This window comes from Aquarana catesbeiana, linkage group LG05 (assembly GCF_042186555.1).
Source record: "Aquarana catesbeiana isolate 2022-GZ linkage group LG05, ASM4218655v1, whole genome shotgun sequence".
Taxonomy (NCBI): domain Eukaryota; kingdom Metazoa; phylum Chordata; class Amphibia; order Anura; family Ranidae; genus Aquarana; species Aquarana catesbeiana.
Window position 1 is genome coordinate 267,008,974 of NC_133328.1, and position 19,135 is coordinate 267,028,108.

At 40.5% G+C, this 19,135-nt stretch overlaps 1 protein-coding gene across 1 annotated transcript in view; it reads left to right on the top strand.

The window, feature by feature from the left end:
- GALNT12 (polypeptide N-acetylgalactosaminyltransferase 12) overlaps positions 1–19,135 on the top strand; it is a 530,970-nt gene that overhangs the window by 200,865 nt on the left and 310,970 nt on the right. Inside the window, exon 4 of the mRNA XM_073630755.1 lies at positions 1,027–1,212. Coding sequence (XP_073486856.1) covers positions 1,027–1,212 — 186 coding nt within the window. The remainder of the gene's footprint in view (positions 1–1,026; positions 1,213–19,135) is intronic.

Below are 19,135 nucleotides of genomic sequence, written 5' to 3' on the forward strand. Positions count from 1 at the left end.
TCTGTCTTGCATGAACGGCCCTGGGTGGTGATAAGCTCAAGTGCTTAGCAGCCACCAAGCCCCAAGTTCAGGCCACACCCCCCAATGAAAGTTGTTTTTTTTTTCCCTAAATGTAGTTGCAACAGTTGGTGTATGTAAAATGTTTTTTTTTCCACTAGCAACAATTCTCAGCCTTATAGGATAAAATCGACACTTTCAGCTTCTGCGGATTTTTTTTTAAATTTCCAGAGCCCTTTTCTTTTGCACCTCTGCAAAAAAAAAAAAAAAAAAAAGCTGGATGTAATGATATTTGTGCCCCACTTTTTGTAATACTCTCAAAACAGCATGCTCTTCACAGTTTTCATCCATTTTCAATGTAATCTATTTTATCACTATTAGCATTTGCTTTTTGCTTTAGACAATGTATATCTTGTTTTAAAGGATGAAGTACATTCTCTTTGTCACTTATTCCTTCCAAAACTGAGATTTTTTTTTCCAATTCCTTTTTTTTTTTAAATTAGAAACTGATTGGTAATCTGCAGAAATATATTACATTTTTGATTTTAGCTTAGATATACTTTACTGATTAGTTTGGTGCTAATGAATTGGCAAATCTATTAGAGTCTTCTATGTATCAGCACTATCTTTGAGGGCAAAAACATACATGCATCATACAATCCATGGGGAGAAAATTTGGTTGAATCAATAATCATAAATAATCGTAAATTAAAATCATATAGTGCAATCCAGGGAGCTACCCGATTTTTGCTTTTGAGGATCAGGAAGGAATTTTTCCCAATTAGAGCAACTTTGAGTTTAATAATGGTTTCAATAAACCTATGTAATTTTTCAACTTAATAATTTTGTAACTGTATGTTTTTAGTGGGGCTAACTCTGCTGCCCATTAGACTGTTTAATTACACACTGTTACAGTAAAGTGGATAAAATAATATGAAAATAGAAGTTGTTAGTATAATGGAAGTTGTATTGTTGTGTTTTGTAATGTGGGATAAACATAACTGTAGTTTATTTTGTATTGTTCCTCAGGATCCGGGAAGAGGAAACTGCAGTAGTATGCCCAGTGATAGATGTCATAGACTGGCGCACTTTTGAGTATTTAGGCAATTCTGGTATACCCCAGGTTGGAGGACTCGACTGGAGACTTGTCTTTACTTGGCATGTGGTCCCAGAGAGAGAGCAACAGCGAAGGCGCTCATCTATTGATGTTATCAGGTCTGTATGAAACCATATAGTTATAATATTGATACACTGTATGCTATATTGTGGTATGTAAAATGATCCTATTTTTACACAGACCTATTAAATTTCTAGTATGAAGAATGCTAAAGCAATACTTTATAGAATCATGTGGGGCTCTGGCAACTGCAGCAGGCAATTAAATAATAAATAAAGTGCATTTACTATAAAAGTATGATATGAACAAGCACTTGTTTGACTTACTTGAACCGTATGTGGAGTGATATTTTTTAGTACTTTTGTCAGAAACTAAAACTACAGTTTTGTGGAGAGAAACAAAGCAATTGTCCCTAGATTAATGCTTTAGTTCTGTAGGTATTGAAAAAAGCCATTCCGGCAAACTTCTTGAAAGTAAATACTTAGTGCAAGGGTCTGCTTACAATAAAATACCACACTTAATCAAGTCTCAGTGTTGTTATAAAAAAACAATCCCCCAGGTGTCCTTCCTCACTTGCCAGTCCATTCTCAGATAAAGAAACCACTGCAATGAACCTAAGTTCATCACTAAAATTCTTCATTAATAAAATAATATCTTCAATAATGTAATCTGTTATCACGTAAAATCAATTTTAGTAATTTCATGTAAACGTATTTCAGTATATGAAATGTACTGTATGAATCCATGTATACGTTTCTTTTTTTGTTTTCCAATAAAATCAGTTATACTCCATAGTAGGGCTATTATGAATGACACAATTTATTATAGGCTCAAAATGTAATACCTTTATCTTTGATTAACTGTTTATTTAAAAAGGAATTTTCAAGTTTTACATGAGAAAATTAAAAAAAATTATAAGAAAAAATCGAGACATACCATAGATATCAAAAATCACCATAACATGAGAATGCACAGGTGACAAAACATAGAGTAACAAATAAAACAGCTTCCCATGTAATGAAAACAAATACTGGGGTGACCCACTTAGAGGCAATAGCAGTGACTCCAGTGTAGGTCAGTTCATACAAGAACATGCAATGATACCATGAGTCAAAAAAAAGAAAAAAAAAAGTGATACATGATCTCAATACAAGAAAGCAACATGGTACATAAGAGGGATGAAATGTATCAAGAGTAAAGGGGATAGACAAAAGAAACGGGGTACTAGACCCCAGATAGAGAAGAAAAAGAAGCCACTCTGTGTGCCATAGCGCACGGCGATTAAAGAGCATTTGGAGCTAAGTATTCATCCCAAGTGTCCCATACAGCAGTAAACTTAGCTAGGTTATTACGCAATCTAGCTGTACGGTATTCCATGGATCTCACTTCTCTAACCCTCTGCAAGAAGGCAAAAATCTTGGGGGGGGGGGGGGGGGATGTCTATTTCCACGGGGCAGTAATTTAGACATTTAGCTGCAGTGAGTATGTGCGTCATCAATTTTTTTTTTTAGGTTTTCCCTTATCTCTCGCACTGGGAGGCACAAAATATGCTTCAGCTGGTCTTGGTGGACAGTCCTGTTAACCAACTTGGAAAGCAATTAGTTAACTTCCTCCCAGAAAGGTATCATTTTTGGGCATGTCCATAAAATGTGAAGCAGAGATCCCACCGTCCAGTCACATCTCCATCACCTATTGGAAACTGAAGGAAAAATAGTATGTTGGAACCCACAGAAACAAAATCTTATAAGCATTTTCTTTATAAACCCACTTTTTGGGCTTGCAACCAAAGCATCCACAAGACCTCTATGGAGAGTTCACAGACCAGCAGCGATATCCATTTCAACATATAATGAGGATTAGGAAATGGTTCTGTTTATAGTAGCAAGGATCTGATATACAGTATCTCACAAAAGTGAGTACACCCCTCATATTTTTGTAAATATTTTATTATATCTTTTCATGTGACAACACCGATGAAATGACACTTTGCTACAATGTAAAGTAGTATGTGTACAGCTTGTATAACAGTGTAAATTTCTAAACTGCTAGCAACAATAGTGAGTACACCCCTAAGTGAAAACGTCCAAATTGGGCCCAAATTGTCAATATTTTGTGTGGCCACCATTATTTTCCAGCACTGCCTTAACCCTCTTGGGCATGGAGTTAACCAGAGCTTCACTGGTTGCCACTGGAGTCCTCTTCCACTCCTCCATGATGACATCACAGAGCTGGTGATGTATATAAATAATAAGAATGTATAGGGGCCAGCCATAACTTTTCCAATTCCGTCCAGCGATTATATGATCTAAACGAAGTCCAAGAGGCCAAGTGTCTAAGGCGAGCTGCATAATACAATGTAAGGTCAGACACCCCCATAACTCCCTGAGATCTGTAAGTGTACACATCAATTTCCTGGACAGCCTATGTCAAGCAGTGCGGATTGCATCCTTTTAAGGTGCAAAGCAGGGACCGACTGGGAGGGTCTCAAATAAATATAAACGTTTAGGAACTATCATAATTTTCACTGTGGCTATACGACCCATTAAAGAAATAGGGGAAGTAGTCCAAAGAGCGAAGCAAATTCAGAATTTTCCCTATACAACAGGGAAAAATTTTGCTTATAAAGGGATAAGTATGTATATAGGTATCCCAGAGGATCCGAACCAAGGTCAACTAATGTCAATTGTTTAATCATGTTCCCCACTTCATTCCAGAATGATGTAATTAAAGATATGGCCTTCTGGAGGTTCAATGATCTGTTTATACAGAAGTGATAGCATATGTGGTACATGTTTCCCCTCTATGCATAGGCATGCAAAAATGCCAGTGGCTTGGCATATAATACCGCTTCCGGTATAGACCTTAAGTAATGTGACAATTGAAAGGCAGACCAAGAGCTCAGGGGGGGCTGTGAAATGGTAGAAAGCTCTTGCATAGGCATCCAGCCCTGCGGGGTGACAAAGTGCATGCATCTAGTTATACCTAGTCCTTGCAGCTGTTTATTGTCATACCTGGGCGTAAAGTCTGGATTCTGAATCACCGGTATTAATGGGGATGGGTAGGGAAAGAGGCCTTGTGATGGAAGTATGTGGGTAAAAGAACTGCAGTAGTAGCCCCAATTGTAGGGTACCTCTTCAATCCCCGGTAGTATTTATGAGCGACCCAAGGGAGTGCAGACAAAGCGATCGATGAAGCTTGTTGTTCCACTTAGTTTTGTCTGCGGGGTGGTGCACCATGACACCACTCTAGACAGATGTAGAGCTTTATAATATGAGGTCAAGTCAGGCAGACCGATACCCCCCGAGATTTAGGCAAGACTAACAACGAGTAGTGAAGTCTGGCAACTTTGGTGCTCCAGAGGAATTTAATTAACAGTGTCCGACACGAGAGAAACAAAGCTTGTGGCAATTTAATGGGTATCGCTTGCATTAAGTATAAAATCTTGAGGAGCAATGTCATCTTAAATGCATTACACCTCCCAAACCACGTAAGGGTCTGCCAGAGTTGAAAGTGTGATGGAATTTTCGATAATGGGCAAAAGTTTATCTCTTATAATTGGGCCGAGTCTGGGGTTAATTTAACCCCCAGGTATTTCAGAAAGGACTGAACTGATTTGAACCGATAACACCTTTTAGTTTAGCGATACACTCCTCAGGGAGGAGAATACTCATCTCTTCAAATCTGGCATAATTTATAGAGAAATTAGAATGATCCCCATATTGAGCTAAACATTGAAGTATAGACGTGGTAGTGAAACCTCCAGTTCAGTAAGAAAAAATAAAAGGTCATCCGCATATGCAGCAATTTTATGCTCCGTGTTTAAGACCTGAAGTCCACTGATCAAGGGGTCTGATCTTTGCAAAGGAAAGTGTAGTGATCAAATATATTAATATATACTGGGTGATATGATGTAGAGTGGGTATGATAATTAATATTTAGGTATTATTATAATGATGATGTAAGTGCTCTTCCGCAGCAACCCAATTCTTCCAGAGAGATGCACTTTATTGACTTCCGACACAGAACAAAGTCCACAGATGACAGAAGAATCCGACAGAGTAGATATAATTCAGAACCCCATGTTCATAGGTCTGTGTGCATACACAGACAAGCCTCACCCACAAACCTATAGACTGAATGCCGTGTTATATTCACTAAATATTGAATGGCTGAGCAATTTGATTGGCCGTTTCAATTTAGGACTTTGATTAGTTTTAGTCTTTCAAACAGACAACAACCCCCAGCCGTGAACAGCTGTAGTCATAAACCGCCCCAATTTGCACTCCCGCATATCAACATCAACAAGTCCCCTTAGGTATGTGTAATTAGATTAGATTAATACATACCACCTGAATACCCTTTTGAGCCCTTGGAATACCTACATTCCTGCATATCAACAAGCCCCCCTGATAAATTAGCCCCACAGGAGGGAGCCTCCGCTAGGCCAACCCAAAACACTCCTTGATCCCATTGTTACCCCCTCAAGTCTAATTACCATCAATAAATATTTCTTCTATGGTGCTTTAAACAATGTACCCTTTGAAATGTTCAGTTAGGTTAACAGCCCATACCTCACACCCCTAGGTAGACTTGCATGAGATTAACACATCAAAGGGTTTTCAGCTGTTATATTAAAATTGAGTTGGCTTGGACAAATAGACCATCGTCAACTCAATTCTGGCCTGGTTAATATTGACTGTATGTGTATATACATATAATAATGTCCCACATAAATCGGTGAACATTACAACATATTACAACAGAAAGGTTCTAGGGTTAACACAAACATGAGTGGAGAAAGGGGGCAGCCCTGTCTCATCCCATTAGACAGAGAGAAATACTCAGATCGAGCCCCGTTAACCAACACAGCTGCTGTTGGACGAGTGTATAGTGCCTGAATCCAAGACTGCATTCATTCCCCCAGGCCAATATGTCTAAGGGTGGATAGTAAAAATTGCCATTCCACCCTATCGAAAGCCTTTTCAGCATCTGTTGATAGAAGCAGAAAGGGTCGGCTCTCTGAGTGTGCAGTGTGAAACAAATCTATCGCCCTTATGGTATTATCCCTGGCCTCTCTCTGAGGGATAAAGCCCGCTTAGTCTGCGTGGACAAGGTGAGGAAGATATGGCAATAACCTGTTCGCTAAGATTTTTGAAAATAATTTTAAATTAGCATTTAAAAGTGCTATAGGCCGGTAGTTCCCACATTGAGTGGGATCTTTATCCTGCTTGAGGATCACAATAATGTGGTCCCTCAAAGCATCCTCTGTTATCTTACAATTAGCTGAAATAGGATTGTAGGCACGTAAAAAGTAAGGAAGTCCAAACACACAAAAAAAACCAAAGTCAGCGCTGACCCCACAACCAACTCTAAAATGTTCACATAGAAATGTCTATATAGAGAAAATTCTCTTGCTCTAGGTGCTGCAGCTCTCTTAAAGATCCACTGGGTGGCAGACTTAATCTGAAATATACAAGGAAAAGAGAGCGCACGGCTTTCCTGGTGTAATTCCATTTTAATGATACAAATGCAAAATCAAACAATAGAGGATTGCACTCACAAACATGGGACTTAGATCGCATGTACAGCAGGATGTATGTCTCCCTTCCTGGCCTGTATAACTGGGTTGGCTCCCAAGAACAAGTGGTGATGGTATGAGAAGTCACTGCAGACTCGTCTCGTCAGGCTGTGTCTGCTGTAGCGCACGTGCACGGTCCAGCCGGCTCTACGTGACGTCACTTGCGGCCGGAAAGGAAGGACAAGGTGAGTGAGATGTCTCCTCTTTAGCTAACATAAAACGGTTGCCAAGACTACATGTTTCAGAGGCGTGGCCTCCTTCAGGTCACGCCCTTACCACCTCTAGCCTGTCTTTGTATGAACCCTCCAGCCCCTCCCCCTGTTGAACGGTATTTGCTGTCCCGTGGGAGGGGATGGAGGGTTCATATAAAGACAGGCTAGAGGTGGTAAGGGCGTGACCTGAAGGAGGAGGCCACGCCTCTGAAACATGTAGTCTTGGCAACCGTTTTTTGTTAGCTAAACCTCTCACTCACCTTGTCCTTCCTCTCCGCTGAGCATGTGCACTGCAGCTCAGTTTCAGGGTCTTGGTAACCATCTTATAGCCTAGGTCATCTTTATGTATAGCAACAATTATTTTTTTCAGATCCTCAGAGAGTTCTTTGCCATGAGGTGCCATGAGATGCCATGCTGAACTTCCGGTGACCAGTATGTGAGAGCGATAACACCAAATTTAACACAACTGCTCCCCATTCACACCTGAGACCTTGTAACACTAACGAGTCACTTGACACCGGGGAGGGAAAATGGCTAATTGGGCCCAGTTTGGACATTTCCACTTAGGGGTGTACTCACTTTTGTTGCCAGCGGTTTAGACATTAATGGCTGTGTGTTGAGTTATTTTGAGGGGACAGAAAATTTACACTGTTATACAAGCTGTACACTCACTACTTTACATTGTAGCAAAGTGTCATGTCTTTAGTGTTGCCACATGAAAAGATATAATACAATATTTACAAAAATGTGAGGGGTGTACTTATGTGAGATACTGTACATCCTGCAGTACATGCGATCTAAGTCCCATGTTTGTGAGTGCAGTCTTCTATTGTTTGATTTTGCATTTGTATCATTAAAATGGAATTACACTAGGGCAGCCGTGCGCTCTCTTTTCCTTTGTATTTCATGTAAAACGTAAGGAGAAAGGATGTCCTGAAAAATTTTATAGTAAGTAAGATTTAGCCCATGTGGGCCAGGGGCTTTCCCTGGTTTAGAGGATTTTCGCCGAGGCCAGTTCTTTATTTGTTATAGGGGCTTCCAGACCCGCAGTTACCTAGAACGGAAGCAAGGGCATAGCCGATGATGTCAAAAAAGGAGATATCAGATCTGGGGTTGAGAGTTATGAAGATTATCAAGCCTCCAATAAAATGTTTGAAATTCCTGAGCTATAGCCGCTGGGTCTGACAACTTGGTGCCAGACTCAGCTGTAATTTAAGTAGTATGCGGTTTCGTTTGGGACCCTTTCAGTGCCCTAGCTAGAATAACACCTGGTTTATTTCCATACATATAGATTGTGTCTATCGGCACAATTTCTCCCTCACTCCTGTATTTGCGATTTGATTATACCGTAGGGTAATTCTCTCTGTGTCTGCATGGCGAGTGTTTTTTTATGGATAGCCTCAAGTTTACTAATCCTCGAAAATAACGTCGCAATTTCCAACCGCCTCAGTTTTTATCCTAACTACCTGTTTAAGTAAAATTCCTCTTATAAAGCATTTATGCATCTCCCACAGTACTATCGAAGATGCATTGGGTTGGTCATTCTGACTAAAATATTCTTCTAAACTTTCAAGAACCCCAGTCATGGTGGTAGGGTTCTTTAATGTATCATTTAGCCTCCAAGACAGGGTCCTTGTGACCACTATGTTTAGATCTAAATCCAAATGAGCTGGTCCATGATCGTCGAACAAAATTGGATCAACCATAGTAGCTCGAACTCTGTCCAGGTCTTTTTGTGGAAGGAAAAAGTAATAAATTCCAGAGTATGATGAATGGACTGAAGAAAAAAAAGTATAATCTCTGACATTAGCGTGTTAGGTAGACGCCATACATCTACCAGTTGCAGAAGATTTAATTCTGCCTTTAGTCGCTTTAAGTAAGAGAATGATAAATGGCATACACCCCTTGAAACATCTAAGAGTGGATTATATGCAAAGTTGAAATCCCCTAAAATCAATACACCATCACTATGCTCCAAGATCAGGGGAACCAGTAACATTAAAAAGAGCAACTGAATCATCCCTGACATTCCAGACCATAAGCTCCAATTGGACAGAGCCCACAGAGTGCTACAACCCCCCCCACCAGGGCGGTCTCCCCCGGGATATAGTGGTCAAGCCACACTTTTACGGGGTAAAAGAAGAAATAATGAAAAAATCTTGCTTTAAGGATGACATCATTTTATTTGGTAATAAAATCCAAATTTTTGCTGACATCTCCCCAACCACGATTCAGAAAAGAAGATCACTCAGACCACTTCTGGACATTCTATCACAAAAAGTGACCAAGTATAGATGGGCCTTTCCCTTCCGCCTGCAATTTCATTACAGAGAAAAATCCTACAGTTTCTCGAATTTCCAAACGGGCGAGCACTTACTTCTCCACCTTGGGCTCATATCTCAGGACGTGCCCCCACACAATTCAGAGACTCGGCCAACCTCATCCAAAAGGCCTCCACCAAACAGCCCCCTTATCCCATTGTGGGTGAAACCGCAAACGAAGAGACAACGGGACTCCATGCCCTCCAGATGAACTCTGTCGTCATTTGATCCATTGGGCCAGGTCCCTACCTTTTCCGTTTCAAGGGAACCCTTTAATGGTGTAGAAGCTTCTCCTACACACACCTGGTCTTTTTCAAGACCTACTGGATTTACTCTCCCCTTCCACCCCCGGCTTTATTTGCCATGATACCCTGACGGACTTTTGGCAACATATCCCCACATCGTTTGAAGAATAAAAATCTTTAAATTTCACAAGAAGAAGCTTCAGCTCGGGACACTTCTGAACCCCTCAAAGCGTCACCCTACCCCACCTCCCTTCTCCCCATTCCCTTTTCCCTTCCCTCCCTTATTACTCCCCTTCCCCTCCTTACCCTCTCCTGATATATTGATCCTTCATCACAGGAATGTTCGGCAAAATATGATGCTGGTCTTTCACCTTTTTACTTTTATTGTTTGGTCTACTCCAGTTTGCAATGTTCATCTCGCCTTTTTTGAGATGGTATTTTAATATCATTTAATGTTACTTTTGATAGAGTAAAGTAATTGTTATAGGGGGATCTCCCCCGTACTTGTGTTTTTTATTAGGATGCCCTGGGGCTGGAGCGGGGCTGAATCCCACCCCACCTATTGTAACCGAGAGGAATTTTGATTCCTTGGCAACAATAGACTTACAGCCCTATTTTGGGTTGCTTTTTTACTGAACCCTTCATTTTTTAAGGTTTCAGTGCAGGTTCTGATCCTGCAATCAAAAGGTCCAGGGTTCCTCACATGCTGGACTCCATCTTTCTCCTCTTCTTCTATTCTCTTGTCTCTTCCTGTTCTGTCCTTTCTTCCCCCGCCCTTCTTTCTCCCCCCTCCCAGGTGCCTTCAAGGAGAGCTGGCCGTGTCTGGCATCCTGAACTCCGAAACCAGAATCATGCTTCCCAGATGGATGGACCCACTCCTCTAGACCGGGTAAGAAATAGTTTATTATTGGCGAACATTCCCCACAAAGCCCATGGCTGAAAAACCTCCCCCACAGTCATTTCTCAAAATAGCATCTCACAACACACAAGGCCTAAAGGCGCAAGGCCTACCATAGCTACCACTCGAAAGGGTTGGACATCATCCTCATTCAAGAGACCCACTTCACGAACACCCATCCTTCATACACCGTAATTATCCTATCATCTACCTAGCCAACGCTGATGATAAAAAAAGAGGAGTAGCTGTCCTCATATCCAAACGCACTCCCTTTACTTTAACCCAAACTGTTAAAGATGAGGAGGGAAGATGCATACTTGTAAAAGGCCATATAAATGGTACACTTTTCTCCATTATATCATACTATGCCCCTAATAAAGGACAGGCTTCCTTCTTCTCTGCCATGCTTACCTCTCTCTCCCCTCACCTGGAGGGCAAGGTGATCATGGGAGGGGATACGAATATTGCCTTCGATTATATGCTTGACAAATCAGCATGAAGCCGTTCCAAGCTCAAACGACCCCCCAAACAGAGCCTTCATATTGCTCAGCTTCTACACTCCCTAGGAATGATAGATGTATGGAGAGAATTAAACCCTAACACCAGAGACTACACTCACTTTTCAGCTCCTCACAGAACTTACGCGCGTATAGATCAAATTTTTCTGCACACCTCTGACATACGTTTAGCATCTCGAGCAACCATTAGCGACATCCCTTGGTTTGACCATTCCTTGGTTTCCACAAAAATTTGTGGTTTCCTAAACAAAGCAAGCCCTCCACAGTGGCGCCTCAATGAAGCCCTCCTTTCCAACCCGGTACACTGTACTATGATCGAAAAAGATATTATGGAATATTTCCGCATTAATGATACACCAGATATTTATCCAAGCTCTTTATGGGGAGCTCATAAAGCAGTAGTAAGGGGCAACCTCATATAACTAGCATCACAATTAACACGAGAAAAACAAATAGACCTTAAAAACTTACAAAAAAATTTCCAATCCACATGTAAACTTCACAAGCAACACCCCACTTCCTTCTCGCAAGCTAAATTAGACGCATCCAGGATTGAACTAAATACTGCTCTCACATCTAATGCAGAAAAACATTTAAAATGGGTAAGTGGGAGATTCTACCTCAACTCTGACAAATTTGGACCCCAGCTTGCCTCAAAACTCTCACCCAAACATAGATTTCAAGCCCTACCAAAAATTAAATCACTGTCGGGCTCCTTAACCCAAAACCCCAAAGCAATACTCTAAACATTCCACTCTTTCTACTCTAAACTATTCTTCTACTCTAAACTATACGCATACCCCAATCCGGACAATATCCACAAACTTAATACATTTTTTGACAGTATCTCCCTCCCTAAAATCTCTGAATCACATCGATCGTTAATGAAAAGCCCTATTTCTGTAGAGGAAGTTATGGAGGTTATTATAAGAAGTTTGGAGCAGTGATATCTCCTTATCTGGTCCGGTTCTTCAATTCCCTCAATAAGGCAGAAGGGATACAGCAGATGTGCTTATAGCCTGCTATGCTGCTGATACCACTACGGGTAACCAATATTATAGTGCTTCCTCCTTCAAGGGCTTTAATGATATATGATTACCTCCTTAATAGAAACTGGGGGTCTAACAAATTTCAAAAATCTGTCTATAAAGTGCCCCAGCACACTCAAACTCAATTTAGGAACAATTAGGAACTTGTATTGGTTCACACCCCAAGAAAAGAAATAGATCCTGAAGCTGGCCCTGAGTGTGAAGAAAGAAAGACTGGTTGTCTTTCTTGACCCTCAAATGGATCGGGAGCCCCCAAGAATATGTGGACCCAGATGCTTTGATCTGGTCTTAGAGTGGACACAAACATCCTCTCATCCATCCGATATGTCCGAGAGGATCAATATCCATACTCCTGCGTGTTCAATCTGGCCCAGCTGCCATGCTCGGCGCATCCTTTATGTTGAAGAAATGTATGCGACAAAGAACATCTCGTGGACCTAACCCCTGATGGCTCCTATACAGAGTAACTCGGTGTACTCTGTCTATTATAAGTTCCGCTAGCGGGGGTCTACCCAGGATGTTATTACAGATAGACTATCATGGGTCTCAATTCTGCATCTTCAGAATTTTCAGGAATACCTCTAAAGCGGATATTGTTACTCCGGCTATGGTTTTCCAAATCATCTACCTGTAAAAGAATTTAAGTGGACTTTTACTGTGCTATGGAGTTTAATGTTACCAATTCATCCATACGCGTGTATACCTTCTGCACCTAAACGAGCTGCCTCTTCATCATTATAAAAAGTCGCTGATAGCTCACATGCTGAATGCTGCCCGGGCATGTATTCCAGACTTGTGGAAGTCTACTAATACACCTTCTTTGAAACATTGGTTCTCTAGAATAGATGAAATTAGGTGTTTCTCTACGGTAGAGCGGAGGAATGTAGGGATACCTGGCAGCCATGGATGACCTTTGCTTGTACACCTCAGTATGTTGATTGCTTCCCTGTCTAGATTAGGCATGAAGATCTATAACGGCAGGCTGGGTTCGATGGGTTAAGGTTTGGGGGGGTGTTGGAAGTCATGAAGGTTTGAGTCTGAGCTAGCTAGTTCACCTTCGTTTTTGTTTTTGTTTTGATTTGTTTTGTCTTTGTTTAGTAGTTTTCTTTTTAGTAGATTTGGTCTCCGGACCCCCAACATTGGGGTCTGGAGAAAAGTTTTTTTTTTTTTTTACCCTAAAGTAGATAAGCGAAGGTATCATAAAGGAAGATATTAAGCAGCGATATAAATATAATGTACTATAGCTTAATAGTCATTGTCAATTTTACATATCAGGTATACATTGAGGCTATAGGACCCTATTCGATTTGATAATGAATTTTCAGTAGGGTGGCATATTCATAATTTGTATTAATCTTTATCTTTAGTCCATGAATTTAATACGTGTTGCTGCTGGTCTATCTGTTATATTTGTTTAGCAATGTTGGTTTTGATTTATTTTCCATTTTAAAATGGGTTTATTTCCTTTTTCTGTTATTATGTAGATGTTTTGTTATAAATGGAAAATATTTTGAATAAATAATTATACTTAAAAAAAGGAAGGGAATAAATAAATATATAAATAAAGAGATAAGTAAGTGGGAGTAATATATACCCCGAGATATTTAAGGGCATCAATTTTCCAGCTATAATCAAAGGAGTCTTGGAGCTGAGCCAAAAGAGATTGTTGATAGGAAGAGCCTCTGTGGGGGTTTTTTTGTTTTGTTTTTTTTTTACATTAGGATTTTTATTGAGTTTCAAAACATACAATATTGTATAAACTTAAAGCGGGGGTTCACCCACACCGCCAAAAAAAAAAAATATTAAAAGCCAGCAGCTACAAATACTGCAGCTGCTGACGTTTAATACATGCCCACTCACCTGTCCCAGGGTCCAGCGATGTCGGCAGGGGACGCCGAGAACCCGCTCGGTTCTCGGCAGCTGCCGCCGCCATCCTAGGTGAGGGAATCAGGAAGTGAAGCGTTGCGGCTTCACTTCCCGGTTCCCTACTGCGCATGCGCGAGTCGCGATGCGCGTCCCTAGTGGTCCCCGCTCTCTCCTGGGACCTGTGTGTTCCCAGCAGACAGCGCGGTCGGGACGGGAAGAGGGAAGAGTCTATGCTGGAAGTGGGTGCAAATACCTGTCTTAGACAGGTATCTGCACCCCCCTCCCCCCTGAAAGGTGCCAAATATGACACCGGAGGGGGGGAGGGTTCCGAAAAGCAGAAGTTCCATTTTTGTATGGAACTCCGCTTTAAAAATTGACACAATATCCATGGGTCCAAAGTAGCAGGTTGGCATTGTACACCTTACTGTCATATATTGAGAGGTAATACATTTCCTATTACACTCGCATATACAGTATAATACAAGTATCACATGGTCTCAAAACAGTTTTGCATTAGTTCTAGAATAAAGCATTTCCCTTGCCTTGTGCCCAGGTTTAAATCCTATAGAATATGAAGTAGATCTAGGCCCAAGAATACCTTGTAGGGGCTTATATAGTAACAAATAAACAGATACCCAATGGTAACAACAAAAATAACCATAAAGACAAAAACAACAGTATAAGCAAAAACAGCATTATAGAGTCCTCACCAGTCATATAAAAGCTCACCATGTTTTCAGTCCTATTGGATATATTACCAGTGTATCAGGAGATATTGTTTAACTTATACACATTTAAACATATTTCCCAAGAGTGATAAAACCTTTCTGTATTGCCATGAGAGATAGCAAAGAAGTATTCATAAGAACATTGAAGTTTTACTCTGTATATAACCTCTTCAAGCGTGGGTGCTTTTTCTTTTTTTCTTGACACATTATAGTTAGTCTAGCCGCCATCAATATATGTAGAACCACTATTCTCATAATAGATGAAAAATTATCTATAGAGTCCCAATAAAGCTAGCTCTGAAGAAGGTTGGGTTATAATTCCCAAGATCATTAAAATTAGTTTTAATATCGATTTCCAAAAGCTAGTGACCAATTTACAGTGCCATAATATATGTATTAAATTACCTGATTGTCTGCATTTACACCAGCAGTCTGGTGAGGAATTTTTGTATTTTTGTATTTTTGGATAGTCGAACAGGGGTCAGGTACCATCTATAAAAGATTTTAAATACAGTTCCCCAATGCGAGATGCAGTGCGAGGCCTCTAGACTAAATTTAATAGCCCAAGTCCACTTTTTGTTCTATATATGATTGTCCTAGATCTCTCTCCCATTTCAATATAGGGGATGGCTGTTTTATTGGAAGTTCCTGTTGAAGTATAGAGTAGAGGTATGATATGCTCTTTTTATGTGCTAGATCTTTATTTTAAACTTCCCATAATTGTTTCTCTATGGATATAGTATCAGAAGCCAATGCCTTGAGTAGATGTTTAATCTGAGACATTTTAAACACATCTCTAAAATTAAGATCTTCAGGGATTTTTGCCCAAGTGCTATATCCTTGGTCCACCCATGTTTTCACTGGTAAGCCTATAATAAGGAATTCAAAAGTCTGTAGTGGGATATCTCTTATCGGTATTTGAATGTGTTCTTTATTCATATCTAAGAGGTCCCTCCAAGCTGCTAAGGATGCAGATATAGAGGGGTGATCCTGTATGTGAATTGGTTGTTTAGTAGTTGATGCTATTAAGAGTGCTTTGAGGTTTCTATTTTGTATCATAGCCTGTTCAATCAAGACCCATTGTTTTGTTGAGGCTGGATCGAACCATGCTTTAAGCTGGTCTAATACAGTTGCCCTATGGTAATCTCTAATTATGGGGACTCCCATGCCGCCTCTAGATTTATGTCTAACCAGAGTTGAAAAGGCGACTCCTGCTTTAGCACCTTTCCAAATAAATGATCTAAGGGAGGCATTAAGTATATTAAAGAAGGAAGCTGGGATTGGTATAGGTACTGTTCTAAATATATACAGGGTTTTTGGTAAGATTAACATTTTAAGGGTTGCAATGCACCCCAACCAGGAAATTTCACATTTACTCAATTGAAAAAGTTCAATTTGCACAGAGTGTAATAACTTTTTATAATTCGCTTCATAGAGGTGCTTAGATTTAGCAGTTAAATAAATCCCCAGGTATTGGATTGTATCAGACTCCCAATTACAAGGAAATAATGATTGTAATCTAGAACAGACTTTTCTATTAAGGTTAATGGTAAGGGCCTGGCATTTGGACACGTTTATTTTGTAGTAGGATATTAATCCAAAGGCTTCAATTGTCGTGCATACCCCAGGCAGAGAAGATTCTAAATTAGAAAGTGTCAGTATAACATCATTGGCGAAAAGGCCGATCCTATGGGATTTTCCTGCCACTGAGATGCCCATTATGGATTTAGAGGCCCTGATGGATTCGGCCAATGGTTCCATTACCAGTGTGAAGATCAAGGGGGATTAGGGGCACCCTTGTCTTGTGCCGTTTGTAATGTGGAAGGTGTCAGTGAGTACTGCTGACGTAAAAACTTGTGCTGATGGGTTTATATAGAGAGCCAGGATAGCGGAATGAATAATACCATTGAATTCAAATTTGGTTAATATCAACTTTAGATACCCCCAATGGACCCTATAGAAAGCCTTTTCAGCGTCTAAGGCTAGAAAGGCTACTGGCATATTTTGGCTTTCAGCTAAGTGGAGCAGACTTAAAATTCTACGGGTACCATCAGGTGCCTGTCGGCCTTTGACAAATCCCACTTGGTCAGGGGCAATTAAAGTTGGTGTTACTTCCGCTATTCTATTTGCGATTAGTTTTGCATAAACCTTAAAGCGGAGGTTTGCTGAAAAAAAAATATTAAAAGCCAGCAGCTACAAATACTGCAGCTGCTGACTTTTAATATATGGACACTTACCTGTCCAGGGGGCCCGCGGTGTCGGCAGCCGAAGCCGATCCATCCTTTGGCTCTCGGCTGCTGCTGCCGCCATCCTCCGTAAGGGAATAAGGAAGTGAAGCCGTGTGGCTTCACTTCCTGGTTCCCTACTGTGCATGCACGAGCCGCGCTGCGCTTCCTCACAGGTCCCTGCTGTATTCTGTGTCTCACAGAATACAGCGGGAAGGACGGGGTAGGCGGCGGAAGTGGCATAGGTCACCGCGGTGATCTATGCCAGGAAGTGGGAGCAAAAGTGGAAGTTCCATTTTTGGGTGGAACTCCACTTTAAGATCCGTACTTAGGAGGGATATTGGCCGGAAATTCTGTGGGGTGTCAGGATCTTTCCCTGGTTTGGGCAGCGTAACAATTAGGGCTCTAAGCATTTCAGCAGGTAATGAACCAGAGGATACCGCTTTGTTAAAAAGTTCTAGTAAGTGTGGCATTAGGATGTCTCAAAGTTTGATAGTATTCTGCTGAAAGACCGTCTGGGCCTGGGAATTTATTCAATGCTAAAGTTGTAAGTACTTTGTTAATTTTAGCAGTAGTGAAGGGGGCATTGAGGCATTCTAGAATCAATGGGGATATTGTGGGTAATTTTACAGAGTCAAATAATTGAGCAATCGCTCATGCAGATGGCTGAGGGGTCTTTGGGTCAGAACTTATATTATAGAGGGCATTGTAGTAATCTCTAAAAGTGTTTGCTATGTCTTTAGGATGGTATACTTTAGAACCAGTATTGGAGTTAGTTAAAGTAGCTAATTTTGCCTTTGCTTGTTTTATTTGGATCTATTGAGCTAGCAATTTACCTGCTTTGTTTCCATACAAATAATGGGAGTTCTTTAGGTGTTTGAGGCATTTTTTATGTTCATATACCAAAAGTAGTTTAAGTTCTAATCTGCATTTTTTTAATTCTTCTAGTAGGGCCTGGGTCATTGATTGTTTATTTTGGGTCTCCAAGTGTTTAATTTTGAAAAGAAGTGAGTTAGTTGCTTGCGCCCTGTTTCATATCCCTGGAAGCAGTTTGTAATAGTATACCTCTAACATAAGCCTTATGGGCACACCAGATAGATGCTGGAGATTCACCTGTGGTATTGAAATGGAAAAACTCCTCTAACTGTTTGGTAACTTTCTCCCGATGAGTGCTTTCATTAAAAATACGATTGTTGTTGCTCCAGAGCAATGTGGGTGTTTCATTGTATTGTTCAGAAAGTGTAACTGTTATAGGGGCACGGTCCGAACATGTAATGTTGCCAATGGTCGCCTCACTCACTTTATAAAGTGAGGATAGATCAGCAAGTATGAAATCTATTCTAGTGTAAGATCTATGTGGCGCTGAGAAAAATGTAAAATCCTTTTCATCTGGATGGTGGCACCTCCAGACATCATAAAGAGATTCATTATGTAACAGGTCTCTTAAAGTTAATTTATAGCTAGATATAGAAGTGGAAGAATCTATGGATGCATCACTCACCAAGTTAAAGTCCCCAAGCAGGAGGAGGTTTCCCTTACATAAATATTTGACTTTTTAACCACTTCAGCCCCGGACCATTTGGCTGGTCAAAGACCAGAGGACTTTTTACAATTTGGCACTGCGCTGCTTTAACTGGTAATTGCGCAGTCATGCGATGTTGTACCCAAACCAAATTTGCGTCCTTTTTTTCCCACAAATTGAGATTTCTTTTGATGGTATTTGATTGCCTCTGTGATTTTTATTTTTTGCGATATAAACGGAAAAAGACAGAAATTTTTTGAAAATCCAATAAACTCAATTTTAGCCATACATTTAGGCCAAAATGTATTCAGCCACGTGTCTTTGGTAAAAAAAATGTCAATAAGCGTATATTTATTGGTTTGCGCAAAAGTTATAGCGTCTACAAACTAGGGTACATTTAACATTTAGGGTACTAAATGATATATTGCTCACACATGCTATGGTTATATGTGTAATTTCACCCCAAAATACATTTTGCTGCTTCTCCTGAGTACGGGGATACCACATGTGTGGGACTTTTTGGGAGCCTAGCTGCGTACGGGGCCCTGAAAACCAAGCACCGCCTTCAGGATTTCTAAGGGCGTAAATTTTTGATTTCACTCCTCACTACCTATCACAGTTTTGAAGGCCATAAAATGCCAAGAGGGCACAAACCAACCTCCCCCCCAAATTACCCCATTTTGGAAAGTAAACACCCCATGCTATTTGTTGAGAGGCTTGGTGAGTATTTTGCAGCTCTCATGTGTTTTTGAAAATGAAGAAAGAAAAGAAAATGTTTTTTTTTTTCTTTTTTCAATTTTCAAAACTTTGTGACAAAAAGCTAGATCTGCAAAATACTCACCATACCTCTCAGCAAATA